Source organism: Microtus oregoni, unplaced genomic scaffold (genome assembly GCF_018167655.1).
Source record: "Microtus oregoni isolate MIOR12 unplaced genomic scaffold, Mior012 000015F_ref0000493, whole genome shotgun sequence".
In the NCBI taxonomy this organism is placed as follows: Eukaryota; Metazoa; Chordata; class Mammalia; order Rodentia; family Cricetidae; genus Microtus; species Microtus oregoni.
The window spans coordinates 27,621,517-27,637,783 of record NW_024543074.1 but is presented as its reverse complement, the minus strand read 5'-3'; the positions used below and the strand labels follow the sequence as shown (position 1 = coordinate 27,637,783).

Below are 16,267 nucleotides of genomic sequence, written 5' to 3'. Positions count from 1 at the left end.
TCCAGCATTCTATTTAGTTTTCCCCGCCTACCTAAGTTCTGCCCTATCAACAGGCCAAGGCAGTTTCTTTATTCATTAACCAAGAAAAGAAACACACAGACAGAAGGACCTCCCATACCAGTGCTTACAGTAGTAAGATGGTGAGGTCCCATATACTGATTACAGTGCTTACAGTAGTAAGATGGTGAGGTCCCATATACTGATTACAGAACAAATAATCTTGTTTCTAATTTTCTGTTCTCATAAAGATCTCTGATTTTAACTTGTTGTGAGTGGTCAAAGAACTGTATGACTCTTACTTGGGTATAACTAAATAATGGTTTTTCTTGCTTTTAGGAGGAAGATGAACAACAGAGGCTTAATAAGAGAAAAGATAACAAAAAAACAGATTCTGAAGAAGAAGTAAAAGCACCAGTAGTGTATGCTTTAGCTCAAGAAGAATCTTCAACAGCGTTATCACAAGAAGAGGTGAATCTATGGTTACTGTACTCTGTGTTGCGGGGAGAGGCTGAGGGATCAAAGAAACAATATTTAAAAAAAATTTTATACATAATGTCATAATTTTTGGTTTATTTCTGTACTAGTCAGTTACCGTGTATATTAGTGAGGATGTTGATTGTTGTAATTAAACACCACGACCAAAAGAGGTTTGGAGAAGAAAGTGTTTTAGTTTACAATTCTCAGGTCACTCTCCATCAGGAACTCAGGGCAGGAACTAGGAGTCAGAAACTCATGCAGAGACCATAGAAAAGTGCAGCTGCTGGCTTGCACCCCAGGACCACCTGCCCAGGGTTGACACAGCCCACAATGGATTGGGCTATTGCACAAATCAGTTAATCCATAAAATGTCCCACAAGCTTGCCACAGGCCTGTGCTCTGGTGGGAGTATTTTTTTCTTTGTTTGAATTGAGGGTCCATCTTCCCAAGTGGCTCTGGCTTGTGTTAACCGGAAGAAAACTAACCAGGACACTTTGTCTATGTGAAATGTATATAGGTGATAATTTGGTAATATGGCAACTTTGTTTTTAGTTGCTCTTGCAACATTATAGCACTATTTGAAAACATACTCAAGTTTCATTCACCACTTAAAATTACCAGAATCTCATTTCCAAGATGTCATACAGTAGAATAGGTCCTTAAATGAAAAGGTTTTTGTTTTGTTTTGAAGCAGAATTGGAGGTTTATTAAAGATTATTATTATTATTTTGGTTTTTTTTTGAGATATTATTAGGATTTCTTCGTAGTTTTGGAGCCTATCCGGAACTAGCCTAACTCTTGTAGACCAGGCTGGCCTCAGACTCACAGAGTCTCAGGCCTGTCTCTGCCTTCCGAGTGCTGGGATTAAAGGAATGCGCCTCCACCACCCAGCCAGACCACTCTTGTATGCAAAACCACCACTGGCTATCATAACCTACATCACTGAGTAGAAATTCTTTACATAGACTATTGAAACCATTTGCAAGAAGAATTTTCTTTCTAATTTTAATTTTTAAAATTGGGTGTCTATGCACACATGTGTTTGTATGTGGGTTTATACATGTGTTCGGGTACCTACAGAGTCTAGAAGAGGTCATCACAGCCTCTGGAGCTAATGTTTAAAGTGGTTATGATCTGTCTGACATGGACTCTGGGAACCAAACTCAGGTCCTCTGCAAGAGCAGCAAGTGTTTTTAATCACTGGGCTACCTTTTTAGCTCCAAGAAGGGTTTTCTTTAAAACAAGCAAGCAAGCTACAAACATATTTATTTTAGTATATGTAGTGGGTGGGGTGGGGAGCACTCAGCTTGCATGTTGAGGTCAGGACTGTTTCTTCTTCTCATCTTGTGGAACCGGGCTGTCAAACTTAGGTCTTTGGACTAAGTGCCTTTACCTACTTGTCTAACTATTTCTCTGGGCCAGAAAGTCTCCTAATAGCCATATTAGTCATTCTCTTGTGCCAAACTGCCCATCTCGTATGTTGGTTCCTTCATCTGGAGTGCTTGCCTTCTGGTGTCTGACTATTAAAATTCTCTTGCTCATCCTTCATAGCTCATGCTGATGCTTCCTTTTTAATAAAGGAGATACTTCTTGACCTAGTGCCTTTGGAATCAAAATTAAAGACCCTCTTTTCCAGTTGAATGGCCCTTCTTGCTTTACTCTTTGTTCTTACTTCACTATAATTAGGCTTGGCTGTTTGTGGCCCATACTTGTGTTTATGCTATCCTTGTTGCTTATGATTTCATACTTAACAATGACCACAGGTACAACTCAGTAGTAGTAGAGTGCTTGCTTAACATGTGTAGGGCCCAGGTTTGATCTCCAGCATTGGGAAGGTATGGGTTCGTCATACACATTCCCCTAACTTTGACCTCCTTTCCCAGCTGGTGAATAGTTGCAGACAGGTTGGGTACATTTCTTAACATATCTTGTTTCTGTTTAGTTTACAGATTTACTCTGAGCCATGTGTGGTACAGTTCCTGGTGGCTTATATTTTCATCTTTATCGATAGCTTGACATTAGAAAAGATTTTTTTTTAAATATTTATTTATTATGTATACAATATTCTGTCTGTGTGTGTGTCTACAGGCCAGAAGAGGGCACCAGACCTCATTCCAGATGGTTGTGAGCCACCATGTGGTTGCTGGGAATTGAACTCAGGACCTTTGGAAGAGCAGGCAATGCTCTTAACCTCTGAGCCATCTCTCCAGCCCCATCTCCTTGGGTTTTTTTTGTTGTTGTTGTTGGTGGTGGTGATGGTTTTTTGTTTGTTTGGTTTTTTTTTTTTTTTTTTTTTTTTGGTTTTTCAAGACAGGGTTTCTCTGTGGTTTTAGAGCCTGTCCTGCTGGAACTAGATCTTGTAGACCAGGCTGGCCTCAAACTCACAGAGATCCATCTGCCTCTGTTGTGATTAAAGGCAAGCCCACCACCTGCCGCTTAGACTCTCAGAAGAATGTCTCTTTTTGTTCAGCCAAATAGTACATGACATTTGCATCATGCAGTAATCTGTCCAGGAATGTTTAGAAAACAGGAAAGAAGAACTTGTGATTTATAAAGTAGTGTTTCTGTTATTTTTGCTTCTGTTTTTAACAGCCTCCTCATAGTGCGCGCATCATTTCCCAGCCTTTAAAGTGTGTTTTAGACTTTGTGCTGAAGGATGCAGCTCCATGGTAGAGTGTTGACTAGCGTGCGTGAGGTTCTACGCTTAGTTTTTGGTAGCAGCAAGTCTCAGCTCCGCTGTGTATATGCGAGTTTTCAACTTCCAGACCTGATAATTTTCATATTCAGTGTTGAATATAATTGTTTTATGTTCAGAATCATGATAATTTAATTTGGCTTGTAAATTAAAATTAATATGGAATGCTTTGGACATTTAATTACTAAGTATGCTTAATATTTTTGAACCCTCCCATGTCACCTTTATTTTGGTATTTTGAATATACTTTTTCACTATGAAAGTAATAGGAAAATATTATGGAACATTTCCGAAGTGCAGGACCGACCATACAAATGAAAATAATGTGTTGACCACCCAGAGAAAATGTCTCTAAATATTTTGGCATGCATCATTCTCTTTTTTTCTGTTTCCTTTTCCAAAGATAACATAAATATGTTCCCATTTGTTTTGTTTGTTTGCTTTGCTTTATTTTGTTTGAGACAAACCTTTGTGTAGCCCAGGCTGAAGCCCTTGAACTTCTGAGCTTTGTGCTTCAGGCTTCATGCTAGAATTAAAGACATGTGACATCATGCCTGGCTGATACTTTGCAAACATACTCTACATGTGACTGCATGCTTATGAATGTTCCTCCTCATTTAAATCTACTGTATAGTGGTATTTTATTTGTATTTTAATAAATAAAACTTTCCTGAAGATCAGAGTACAGAGCTAAATTACTAGAGGCCAGGCAACTGTGGCACACACCTTTAATCCCCGGAACTCAAGGCCACCCTGGGCTACTGGAGAGTGAATCAGTCTAAAAGAGAATTCACACAAGATCCCAGCACTTGGGATGACACTAGAATGTCATTGGGAGTCTCAGTACTAGAGAGGAATATAGGAGTTCAGTGCAGTCAGCCTGAGGTTTGGTGGAGAGCATTGCAGTCTGCAGTCACATTGAGTACAGGATCACCCCTGTGTTTGTCTGAGGTAAGAGCTTTCTAGTGGCTTGGCTGCTTTGCTTTTCTGGGTTTTTTTTTTTTTTGTTTTTGTTTTTGTTTTTGTTTTTTTTTTTTTCTCTGTGGCTTTGGAGCCTGTCCTGGAACTAGCTCTTGCAGACCAGGCTGGTCTCGAACTCACAGAGATCCGCCTGCCTCTGCCTCCCGAGTGCTGGGATTAAAGGCGTGCGCCACCACCGCCCGGCTTGCTTTGCTTTTCTGATCTTCAGCTTGAACCCCAATATCTGTCTCTGGGTTTTAGTTATTTGTGCTACACTACTTGAAGGTTTTGGAGCCTTTAAAATGTTTTAACCCATTTAATAGAAGTTTAATATGAAAATGTACCGTAATCCCTTTGGCCATTTTCCTACTATGTTGTCACCAGGTTTTAATTTATGGGGTGCCTGACAGCCAGAAGATGTCAGTCCCTTTGGAACAGATTGCTATTACACTTTTCTGTCTTTTCTTCCCAAACCTAGTATGTGTTAAACAAGTGTTGTGTACTAATATGCATCCCCTGCTCATGGTTCTCCTAGAAATGAGAGCCATAGCATGCCTTATAGGCTCAGGGAGAAACGCAGGACTGACTAGTTTGAATAATTCTGGCAGCCTTTGGGTCCCTTGCTTTAGTTATTTGGGACCTACCTGGGTGATTTGGGGCAGGGAAAATAATGGCTTGGTGAAAATTTAGTAAAGGAATGGTTGGGGGTATGGGTTTGAGATTGTCCAGTTTGCTTGTGAGGATTATCCCCAAGCAGGCAGTAGCTAGTGCTGGGATGCACAGTCTCTGCCTATAACAAATAAGCATGGCTAATAAAGCACTTAACAAATTGGTTATATTTTTGCTGCTGTAAATGTTTTCATTAATACTGTAATGTTATAAATTTTTGCACACAAATAATCACTGTAATGTATGTCATTTAAAGGTGTTAACATTTTGTAGAATCATATATTACAAAGACCACAGATTGATATTTTGTTTTTTTATTTATTATTTATCTGGGTGGGAGCATATGTTTCCTGACGCATGTGTGGAGGTAAGAGGCAACGTGTGAAATTGGGTTTCCTTCTTCTACCATGTGGTTGAAGGAAAAGCCCAGATCATCAGACTTAGTGGCAAGTGCCCCTAAAAGCTGAGCTGTCTTGGTGGCCCAGGAACGCTTTTCACTTCCTTTTTTTGTTTGTTTGTTTTTGTTTTTTGAAACAGGGTTTCAGGGTTTCTCTGTAGCTTCGGAGCCTTTCCTGGAACTAGCTCTTGTAGACCAGACTGCCTTTGCCACATACGTTTCTTTTACAGTTGATATGAGTGCATATGCATATGCATAGAAGTATCAGTTTCTACCTCTCTCTTGTTTGAAAACATTTCTATTATCAGAGACCCTATGCCTCTTCCCATCTGTCTGCTATGTCTCTATGTTCTGGACATCTCCTGTAGATGGAGTTATGTGATGTTTGCTGTGCTTTTGGCTCCTTCCCTGTTACATCTTACTTGAAACTTAGCTCCACAGTATGATCTGCTTTTCTTCCTGGCTATACTTTCCTTTGCTCATCCCACAAATACTGATGTTTCTTGCTCATGCTGCCCTTGACCACCTTCTATACACTCATTGTAGGATTTGCCACTGTACCTTTATCCTTCCTTCCTTCCTTCCTTCCTTCCTTCCTTCCTTCGTCTCTTTACATAGTTCTAGGTATTCTGTAACTCACTATGTGGACCAGGCTGGCTTGAAACTCACAGAGGTCTGTGTTCTGCGGCTTCCCAAGTGCTGGGGTAAAAGGTGCATTTAGTTATCTTTTTCAGTGGTTACTTCCAATCGTCTGTCTGTCCAAAGACTTCTGTGTCTATCTGTCTCGTCTGGTGAATGTCTGTACCTGGGTCTTCAGCAGGCACTTCACACTTAACATACCCAATTCCTCATTTCTTGGACAGATGTGTAGCACTTTTTATTTTAGGCCGCCAACCAGCTCCCAAATCATGACACAGAAACTTATTATTATGAGTTTGAATCCTCAGTCTCGCTTAGGCTTGTTTCTGGCTAGCTCTTTTAACTTAACCTGTTTCTCTTATCTACATTTGCCTTGGGTCTTTTTACCTTTTCTTCTAAATGTTGTACTACTCTGTGTCTGTTGCTGGCAGCTGCCTAGCTTTTGGCCCCAGGCGTCCCCCTTGTTCTCTACTCTCTTCCCTCCCAAGCCTAGATTTTTCCTCCTATTTATTTTCTCTGCCCACCAGCACTGCCTGTCCTTTTTTGCTTCCCTACTGACAGTTCAGCTCTTTATTCAACCAATCAGGTGCCTTAGGCAGACAAGGTGAAACAAATGTAATACATTTTTACATAATTAAACAAATTAAGCATAAATAAAAGTAACACCTTTACACAGTTAAAATAATATTCTGTAGCATAAATAAATGTAACACACCTTTGCTTAGCTAAATAATATTCCACAACACAGATATTTCTTCTTGAGGTCTCAGAGCATAGAATTCACCAGTACTGTATTGTTAAATATAGTACTTATAAGAGTCTGTTTATTTGCTCAGCCTCTCAAGAAACTACATCTTTTTTGTAATTAAATTATTTTTATTTTAGTGTAGTCTTTTTTATACATTTTTTATTGATATTTATTGAGCTCTACATTTTCTCTGCTCCCCTCCCTGCCTCTCTCCTCCCCCCTTCAATCCTCACCCAAGGTCCCCATGCTCCCAATTTACTCAGAAGATCTTGTCTTTTTCTACTTCCCATGTAGATTAGATCTATGTAAGTCTCTTTGCATGTCCGCATTGTTGTCTAAGTTCTCTGGGATTGTGGTTTATAGGCTGCCTTTCTTTGCTTTATGTTTAAAAACCACCTATAAGTGAGTACATGTGATAATTGTCTTTCTGTGTCTGGGTTACCTCACTCAAAATAATGTTTTCTAGCTCCATCATTTTCCTGCAAAATTCAAGCTGTCGTTATTTTTTTCTGCTGTGTAGTACCCCATTGTGTAAATGTACCACATTTTCCTTATCCATTCTTGGTCAAGGGGCATTTAGGTTGTTTCCAGGTTCTGGCTATGACAAAGCTGCTTTGAGCATAGTTGAGCACATGTCCTTGTGGCATGATTAAGCATCCTTTGGATATATACCCAAAAGTGGTATTACTGGGTCTTGAGGAAGGTTGTTTCCAAATTTTCTGAGAAATCGCCTCACTGACATCCAAAGGGGCTGTACCAGCTTGCATTCCCACCAGCAATGCAGAAGTGTTCCCTTTTCCCTACAACCTCTCCAGCATAAGTTGTCTTCAGTGTTTTTGATCTTGGCCATTCTTACAGGTGTAAGATGGGATCTCAGAGTTGTTTTGATTTGCATTTCTCTGATGACTAAGGATGTTGAACATTTCCTTAAGTGTCTTTCAGCCATTTTAGATTCTTCTGTTGAGAGTTCTCTGTTTAGGTCTGTACTCCATTTTTTTTTATTGGATTATGTGTTCTTTTAGTGTCCAATTTCTTGAGTTCTTTGTATATTTTGGAGATCAGACCTCTGTCTGATGTGGGGTTAGTGAAGATCTTTTCCCATTGTAGGCTGTCATTTTGTCTTGTTGACCATGTCCTTTGCTTTACAGCCTTTCAGTTTCAGGAGGTCCCATTTATTAATTATTTATCTGTGTCTGTGCTGCTTGGGTTCTATTTAGGAAGTGGTTCCCTGTGCCAATGCGTTCAAATGTACTTCCCACTTTCTCTTCTGTAAGGTTCAGTGTGGCTGACTTTTAAGGTCTTTGATCTATTTGGACTTGAGTTTTGTGCATGGTGATAGATATGGGTCTATTTTCATTCTTCTACATTTGATATTCAGTATGCCAGCACCACTTGTTAAATATGCTTTCTTTTTTTCATTTGATATTTTTTGCTTCTTTATCAAAGATCAGGTGTTCGAAGATGTGTGGATTGATATCCGGGTCTTCTGTTCGGTTCCGTTGGTCCTCCTATCTGTTCTTATGCCAATACTAGGCTGTTTTGGTACTGGAAACTACATCTTAAAATTAGGAGTTGTATTTTGTTCACACATCTAACCTGTGCCTTATTTGTGCCCAACATACAGAAGACATTTATTTGATAAATGGTTGTTCAGTGATTATGTAAGGCAACAAAATGATTATTATGTTATGTGTGGCAAAATATATATAGTATGTGATAGCTTTTTTTCTTTTGGGGTTCAAAGAATTAACTAAGTTGACAATACGTGTTTTTGTATTTCAGGAGCATTTAGACAGCACCCATGGGTCAGTCCATTCCTTAGATGCAGACTTGCTGTTACCATCTGGAGATCCATTCAGTAAATCGGACAATGACATGTTTAAAGATGGACTCCGGAGAGCTCAGTCTACAGACAGCTTGGGAACTTCAAGCTCATTGCAATCAAAAGCATTAGGCTATAACTACAAAGCAAAGTCTGCTGGAAACTTGGATGAGTCGGATTTTGGACCACTGGTTGGAGCAGATTCTGTGTCTGAGAACTTTGATACTGTGTCCCTTGGGTCACTGCAGATGCCAAGTGGATTTATGTTAACCAAAGATCAAGAAAGAGCAATTAAGGCAATGACACCTGAACAGGAGGAGACAGCATCCCTCCTCTCCAGCGTCACCCAAGGTATGGAGAGTGCATATGTATCTCCCAGTGGTTACCGCTTAGTGAGTGAGACCGAGTGGAATCTCCTGCAGAAAGAGGTGAGTTTTTCTGACTTTGTTTCTTTTGTTCTCTTTTTGTTTTGAGACAGTTTCATGTAGCCCAAACTAGCCTCCAGTTTATTTTTATTTTTTATTTTTTTGGTTTTTTCGAGACAGGGTTTCTCTGTGGTTTTGGAGCCTGTCCTGGAACTAGCTCTTGTAGACCAGGCTGGCCTCGAACTCACAGAGATCCTCCTGCCTCTGCCTCCCAAGTGCTGGGATTAAAGGCGTGCGCCACCACCGCCCAGCTAGCCTCCAGTTTATTATACAGTGACGATGACCTTGAAATTCAGAGATGACTCTTGATCTTCCTCCTGCATCTCTCCAGTGCTGGGATTATAGGTGTGTGCCACCAAAGCTTGTTCTCTCTGGCACTCTGAGGGGTTAGGTAACCTTGGTATTCAATATTGTGTAGATAGTTCATGGAGTCAGTGCAGGCTTGTGCTACTAGCAAGTATGAGTTAGCACATACCCAGCCTTTGTCGAAGCTGCTTTGTGTCTTCTATATTGACAGTCACAGAAAGCTGACTAGCCAGTGATGTTAACAAGCATCATCATTAGAACAGCCTAAATTTGGGCTTTTGGTTTACTGAAGCTAAGCATATGCCATAATTCACTTACTCATTTTTCCTTTAGTTCTAAAATGCAAAAGTGGTTGAGCACCTGATACAGAGAATGGGTTTAAGGACGGTTGGGAAACCTGGGTGAGAAAAAAAGGCAGCCTTGATGAAGGGTGATTTTCCTTAAAATATTTCCAAACTTAGAATATGAGGTGTTAAGAATGTAAATTGTGGGGGCTGGAGAGATGGCTCAGAGGTTAAGAGCATTGCCTGCTCTTCCAAAGGTCCTGAGTTCAATTCCCAGCAACCACATGGTGGCTCACAGCCATCTGTAATGGGGTCTGGTGCCCTCTTCTGACCTGCAGGCATACACACAGACAGAATATTGTATACATAATAAATAAATATTTAAAAAAAAAAGAATGTAAATTGTGCCGGGCAGGTGGTGGCACACACCTTTAATCCCAGCAGGACCTATAAAGAGCCTGCTGCTTACTGGTGCCTTACCTAGTGAGTCACTGGGTTGGTGATGGGGGGTGAATTGGCACTGCCTTTCTTTCCTTCTTCCCATTGGTTAGACAGCATTGGGTGCATGGGTAGCACCTTTGCTTGTTTTGTGTGTTCTTCAAATCTGGTGTCTTGTGGCCCTTGGTGCTATGTTGTTTCCCTTGTTTTCCCACCATACTTGTACTTGGATATGACTCTGTATTATAATTTCTTCCTCTAAATCTCTGAAGTGTTTGCTCTGTGCTGTTCACTGAGGAACATTGGTAAGAGTGTGCATTTGTTCCTTGAGTATGAGACATAGAATGTTTTTGTTCTTCCTGATAAGTGGTAATTTTGGTGCCCTTCAGGTACATAATGCTGGAAATAAGCTTGGTAGACGTTGTGATATGTGTTCCAATTATGAAAAACAGTTACAAGGAATTCAGATTCAGGAAGCTGAAACAAGAGACCAGGTGAGTTTCATTAGAGGCACAGAGTTGTCTTTTTTTCCCCCCTTTTCCTATCTGGTTTATGAAGTGTATCTATTTGGTTATGGAATAATCTAGCACATAGTGAAAGCCCAAGAGGACTCTGGGTATCCTGGCTTCATTAGCATGCCAACACCGTATCAGCCAACTCAACTAACTTTGTTAGCTCTAAGATGCTAACAGCACCTTAGCTCTTTCCTCTGCACCCTGTTGCCCAGAGCACAAACACCTAAACTTGATGCTGGCCTGATCTCACCCTCACAGTGTAAGGTACAGAGATTAGGAAGGTAAGATTTATTGTGGTCTCTAGATGTCATGGTGACCAGAATTTGGACTCTTTGCTTACTCCCTATTTGTTGTAATTTGTTGACTTGATTAATGATAATTCATAGGGCACAGATGTTAAGCTTCCACAGGACTTCTGACTTTGAGGGTAAAGTTCTTTTCCAAATACAGAATAGAATAGTACGACATTGGTAACACTTAGGAAACAATATAGAATTTAACAAGAGTAGGCCTTGTGAAAGCATGTCAGGAAAAGATAATATTTTTCTGTGGTTGTTATGAAGATCATTTATTGCCTTTGCCATGAGACCTTGAAGGAGGTTAGAATGATAATCTCATTTTTCAAATGTCACTGGTATTCAGTTCATCTGTAGTCTCTTTTTTTTTTTTAACTGATAGTTTACTTGTGAATTTTCAAGCTACTTATAAAACTAAGATACTATATTGGCCTCTGCTAGCCTGATGTGGAAAAGGGCTGTCTCGGATTCCTTAGTTGTTTCTGTAGACTTCTGTTGACGTTTCTTGCGTGTCTGGTGTTTTGCTGGATCCTAGTAATTCAGATAGAACTAAAATATAAAGGTTTTGGCCCTAAGGAACTTTCAGCATTACAAACTAAAATACAAGTTCAATCTAGTTCATTCCTAAAGATGAATATCTAGACTAGAGGATGATGTGCAGCTTAGCTGTAGGCTTGGGAAAGGCAGCCTTTGTGCTGTTTGCTTTAGAGCCTGCTTTCAAATTAGGAGAAGAAACTAGGGGAGGAGAAAGTATATTCAAGGAGGAAAAGTGTACAGAGTCATGAGAGAGAACATGTTCCAGGACACGTCACTGGTATGGGAGTTTATAAGCTAGTGGGAAAAGGAGCTGCAAAGAAGGCCAGGGGAGACCAGTGAGGAGAGGGGATCGAGTTTAAGCCTAGCAACTTTGGAGGCATTATTGCTTTCAAGTAGGAAAATTGTTGTAACTTCACTTTTATAAAATTTATAGGGTTCATGAGACTTGAAGATCAGAGGCAGGGGATAAAGTAGACAGAGAGGCCATTTCTAGATCCTAGAGGGCCTAGCAGAAAAGAGGTTTTTAAATGAGATTATGTATGGGAAAAAGCTGTTGCTAACTGTAGAGCATAGTGTAGCTCTTGAGGTCATTCGTTTCTTTCTGAATTAACAAGTGTATGACACTTCTCAAAAATATTTTGGAGTTATTTATTTTTAATTTAGAAAAAGTTGTGGGCTGTGGGTGTAGCACAGCAGTAGAGCCATTACCTAGAGTGCATGAGGCCCTGGAATTAACTCCTAGTGCCTCTGTAAAAAAAAAAAAAAAGAAAGAAAGAAAAAACAGCAGGGATGGAGAGATGGCACAGAGGTTAAGAGCACTGGCTGCTTTTCCAGAGGTCCTGAGTTCAATTCCCAGCAAACCACATGATGGCTCATGTGTAATGAGGCATCTGTAATGAGATCTGGTGCCCTCTTCTGGCGGGCAGGCATACATGCAGGCAGAACACTCTACATAATAAATATTTTAAAAATCTCAACTGCTTCCTTCTTGTTGACTTTTTAAAATATATAGGTGAAAAAGCTGCAGGTCATGCTAAGGCAAGCCAATGACCAGCTAGAGAAGACAATGAAAGAGAAACAGGAGCTAGAGGACTTTATCAAACAGAGCACTGAGGACTCAAGCCACCAGGTGAGTGATGCATGAGAGATAACTAGCTTGTTATAAAATTTAAAAATTCAATAAGTATAGTTATTTTATTTCTTTTGCTTTGAAGATTTGGTGGTTTTATTTTCTCTTGATAAAAAGTGTTTACTGATCTGTCTGTTTTTTAAAAAAGGATTATTTACTTATATTTTAAATGTGTATGAGTGTTTTGCCTGCATGTATGCATGTCTACCACATGCATGCGTGATCCCCTGGAAGGTCAGAAGAAGGGGTCAGATCCCCTGGAATTGGAGTTACATGGATAACTGTGAGCACCGTGTGGGTACTGGGAATCAAACTCAGGTCCTCTGCAAGAGCAGCATGTTTCTTAACTGCTGAGCCGTTTCTACAGCATCTTGTTATCTATTATTCAGGGTTTTTCTTTTGAAATAATCAGTTAATGTGTTTAATGCATTTCTAAGGTATTTGAGGGCTCCAACATTTCTTTTTTGTGTTTCCTTTGTTTTCCTCGGTGCACAAGAACCTCACTGACAAGAAGCCAGGACTTGCTGGCTGGGACGGTAGCTCAGTTGGTACAGTGCTTGTCTAGTATTTATTAAACATTGACTTTGGTCCATAGCACTTTATAAACTAGGGGGTGATGGTACATACCTCTTATCTCATCACTTGGGAGGTAGGGGCAAGAAGGTTAGAAGTTCAAGGCCATCCTTAGTTATGGAATTGGAGGCTAGTCTGGCTGTTTGAGACCTTGTCTCAAAAACTAAAACAAGGGCTGGCAAGATTGCTCAGTGAGTAAAGGTGTTTGCCACTGAGCTTGAGTTCAGTCCTGGTTCCACCACCACCTGCTCTCCTCCTCTATTACAATTATTATAATTTTTGCATTATTGAGACAGGGTCTCTCTACATGGCCCTGACTGTACTGGAACTCATTCTATAGACCAGGGTGGCCTTGAACTCACAGAAATCAACTCCACAGTGCTGAGATTAAAGGCATGCATCACCACGCCTGGCAAAAATTGTATCTAACTATACCACTATTTATCAGAACAGAATTTGAGAGATACCTAGGTGTGTCTAGTTGTTGACAATGGGGAATTTTCTGTGAAGATTCTTACATGTCTGTTGGTGGATGCATGGACAGACTTCTCTTGGCACAGGGAGACATGGTGAGAGAGACTGGGAGGTGGTCTCATTGGCTTACCCTTCAGCTCTTCTAGCTGTCTTCCCCGGCCATTAGTTGTTCAAATATTTATGTGTAGTTAGACTTCTGTACTTCTATATGCCTTTTTAAATTTAATTTAATTTATTTATTTATTTATTTATTTTGGTTTTTTGAGACAGGGTTTCTCTGTGGCTTTGGAGCCTGTCCTGGAACTAGCTCTATAGACCAGGCTGGTCTCGAACTCATAGAGATCCGCCTGCCTCTGCCTCCCGAGTGCTGGGATTAAAGGCGTGCGCCACCACCGCCCGGCTTTAATTTTATTTTTTAAAAAATACTTTTTCTTTATTCTTGAGACTTTTCATAAATGTATTTTCCATATTTTGTCTTTTGTTTCTTCAAGTCCATCTTTTAGTTCAGTTATTTTTCTTTAAATGTTTACTTCTCTGTAAAGCTATCCATTGCTTAGGTAATTGATCTTTTCCATTTATTATTTAATATTGGTTATTATTTATTATCCCTAGTTCTCTGATAATTCCACATCTTGTCATTTAAGCCTTTGAATAAGGCGATTCAGTAGCTAATAGCTCATGTATCTTTACCACTGAAGACCTGTATCTATTGTCTGGTTTCTTACAAAGCCATTCCCTTGTGTATTTGTGTTAGATGCTGTATATTCTATAAAAATGAGTAATGAGGGGCTAGAGAGATGCCTCAGCAGTTAAGAGCACTGGGTTCTCTTCTAGAGATTCTGAGTTCAATTCCCAGCAACCACATGCTGGCTCACAACCAGCTGAAATGAGATCTGGTGCCTTCTTCTGTCTTGTAGATAGAACACTGTATACATAATAAATAAATAAATAAATCTAAAAAATGAATAATGAATGGACTGGGCCTGGGGATGTAGCTCAGTGGGTAGAGTCCTTGCCTAGCATGCACGAGGGAGGCCCTTGGCTCATTCCTCTTACTACAGGTGTGGTGGTATAGCCTTCTAATACCAGTACTTGGGTGGTTGAGACAAAGCTGAAAGTTCAAGGGCATTTACTTATGAGAGGCAGGTAACTAGTGATACTCACGGTCCTGCATCATTTTATGCAGTTACAGAAACTGAGATTGCATAAAGTTTTGAAGGTTAGATTATTTTAAAGTGTTCATTTTCCTAAGAATATGGTCCTTGTGGATCTAGTTTACCAGGTGTTCTCTTGGTGCATCCCGATTTCTTTCTTTTGCCATCCTCGTTGGCTCTCAGATGCCCTGCTCTGCTGTGTCACAGCTATTGTAGAATTTGTACTTTTAGAGAGTTGTTTCAGACACCAGGCCCCATACTCTGTATTAGTTGTCCAGTGTCTTCAAAGAGATGCAGTTTTGGGTCGGAGAAATGCTCATGTAGAAGTCCTAAATTCAGTTCTCAGCATCCATGTCTGGCCACCGACAGTGGCCTCTAACTCCAGCTCTAGAGATCCGATGCACTCTTCTGGCTTTTGAAGATAGTGCACTCACATGCCCAAGTCCAAACTCAGACATACACATATACACATAATTAAAAATACAACTAAAATCTTTTGAAAAGATACATTATATATATATATATATATATATATATATATATATTTTTTTTTTTTTTGGTTTTTCGAGACAGGGTTTCTCTGTGGTTTTGGAGCCTGTCCTGGAACTAGCTCTTGTAGACCAGGCTGGTCTTGAACTCACAGAGATCCGCCTGCCTCTGCCTCCCGAGTGCTGGGATTAAAGGCGTGCGCCACCACCGCCCGGCTACATTTTATATTTTTATACAGCGTAATTGTCAGTAGTTTTGTTCACATCACTCTATATGTCATTATTAGAAACAAAATTATTTTTTTGCTTTTTTTCGTTGTTGTTTGTTTTTAATGTCTAGACAAAATTATTTCTATTAGTTTTTGTGTGTGAATGATCAGTTTTAATAATCCCTTCCCCAGGAATATTAACACTAATTCAGAACAGTTCAGAGTTAAGTGTTATTAATCACTCTTTAGTACCTACCTTAGAAGATCATAACCAACTCATAAAAGATTCATTCATCCTTTCAAGGTGTGCTGCTCTTTTCTTTCTCACCTTCCTTCATTTTAAAGATTACATTTATTTATGTGTGCACACACACGTGCCATACATGTATATATGTATGGCCATGGCCTTGTGTGCTGATCACAGGACAGCTTGCAGGAGTCCACTCTTTTTTCCCCATTGCTTCCCCTTTGCTTAAGCCCCAGGCTTCTAGGGTTGTTTTTTTTGTATGTTTGTTTGTTTGTTTTAACTTCTTAAAAATACATTCTTACCTATGTCCTGTGGGTTCTCATCATTCCCAGAACCAATTGCTATTGTTTGTTGGTGTGAGTCGGCATGTGACTTAAGCTTCCCTAATGCCTTGGGGTACCCAGAAGTCTTGCCATATAGCAAGGGCACACATTAGTTGAGTGAAAAATGAGTGGTTCCTCTGGATTTTCTGTGGAGTAGTGGGACTCAGGGCAGCTTCATATAGCGAATTTGTAACTGTTTGTTTTCATGTGTGCATCTTCTGTTCAGATATCTGCACTTGTCATAAGAGCTCAAGCCTCCGAGGGCTTACTTGAAGAGTTACAACAGAGCTTTTCTCAAGCAAAGAGGGATGTTCAGGAACAGATGGTAAGTCAGTGTTTGAAATACATGTCATATGCTGCCCTTATTCCTGCTTTTTCTTTCTCAAAATTATCTTTAGTATGACTATTGCCTTGCTCAAAGTAGCTACGGTTATATACTCCAGGCCTACAGAACATTTGTAA

General features: G+C 40.0%; 1 protein-coding gene across 3 annotated transcripts in view; it reads left to right on the top strand.

The window, feature by feature from the left end:
* The window catches only part of Rabep1 (rabaptin, RAB GTPase binding effector protein 1), a 95,075-nt gene that overhangs the window by 58,008 nt on the left and 20,800 nt on the right, over window positions 1-16,267 (top strand). For 2 of the 3 annotated variants that reach the window (XM_041664735.1, XM_041664733.1), the window contains 5 exons: window positions 337-468; window positions 8,368-8,835; window positions 10,250-10,354; window positions 12,221-12,337; window positions 16,032-16,130. In XM_041664735.1, coding sequence (XP_041520669.1) covers window positions 337-468; window positions 8,368-8,835; window positions 10,250-10,354; window positions 12,221-12,337; window positions 16,032-16,130 — 921 coding nt within the window. The remainder of the gene's footprint in view (window positions 1-336; window positions 469-8,367; window positions 8,836-10,249; window positions 10,355-12,220; window positions 12,338-16,031; window positions 16,131-16,267) is intronic. The other variant, XM_041664734.1, reaches the window with a different exon arrangement.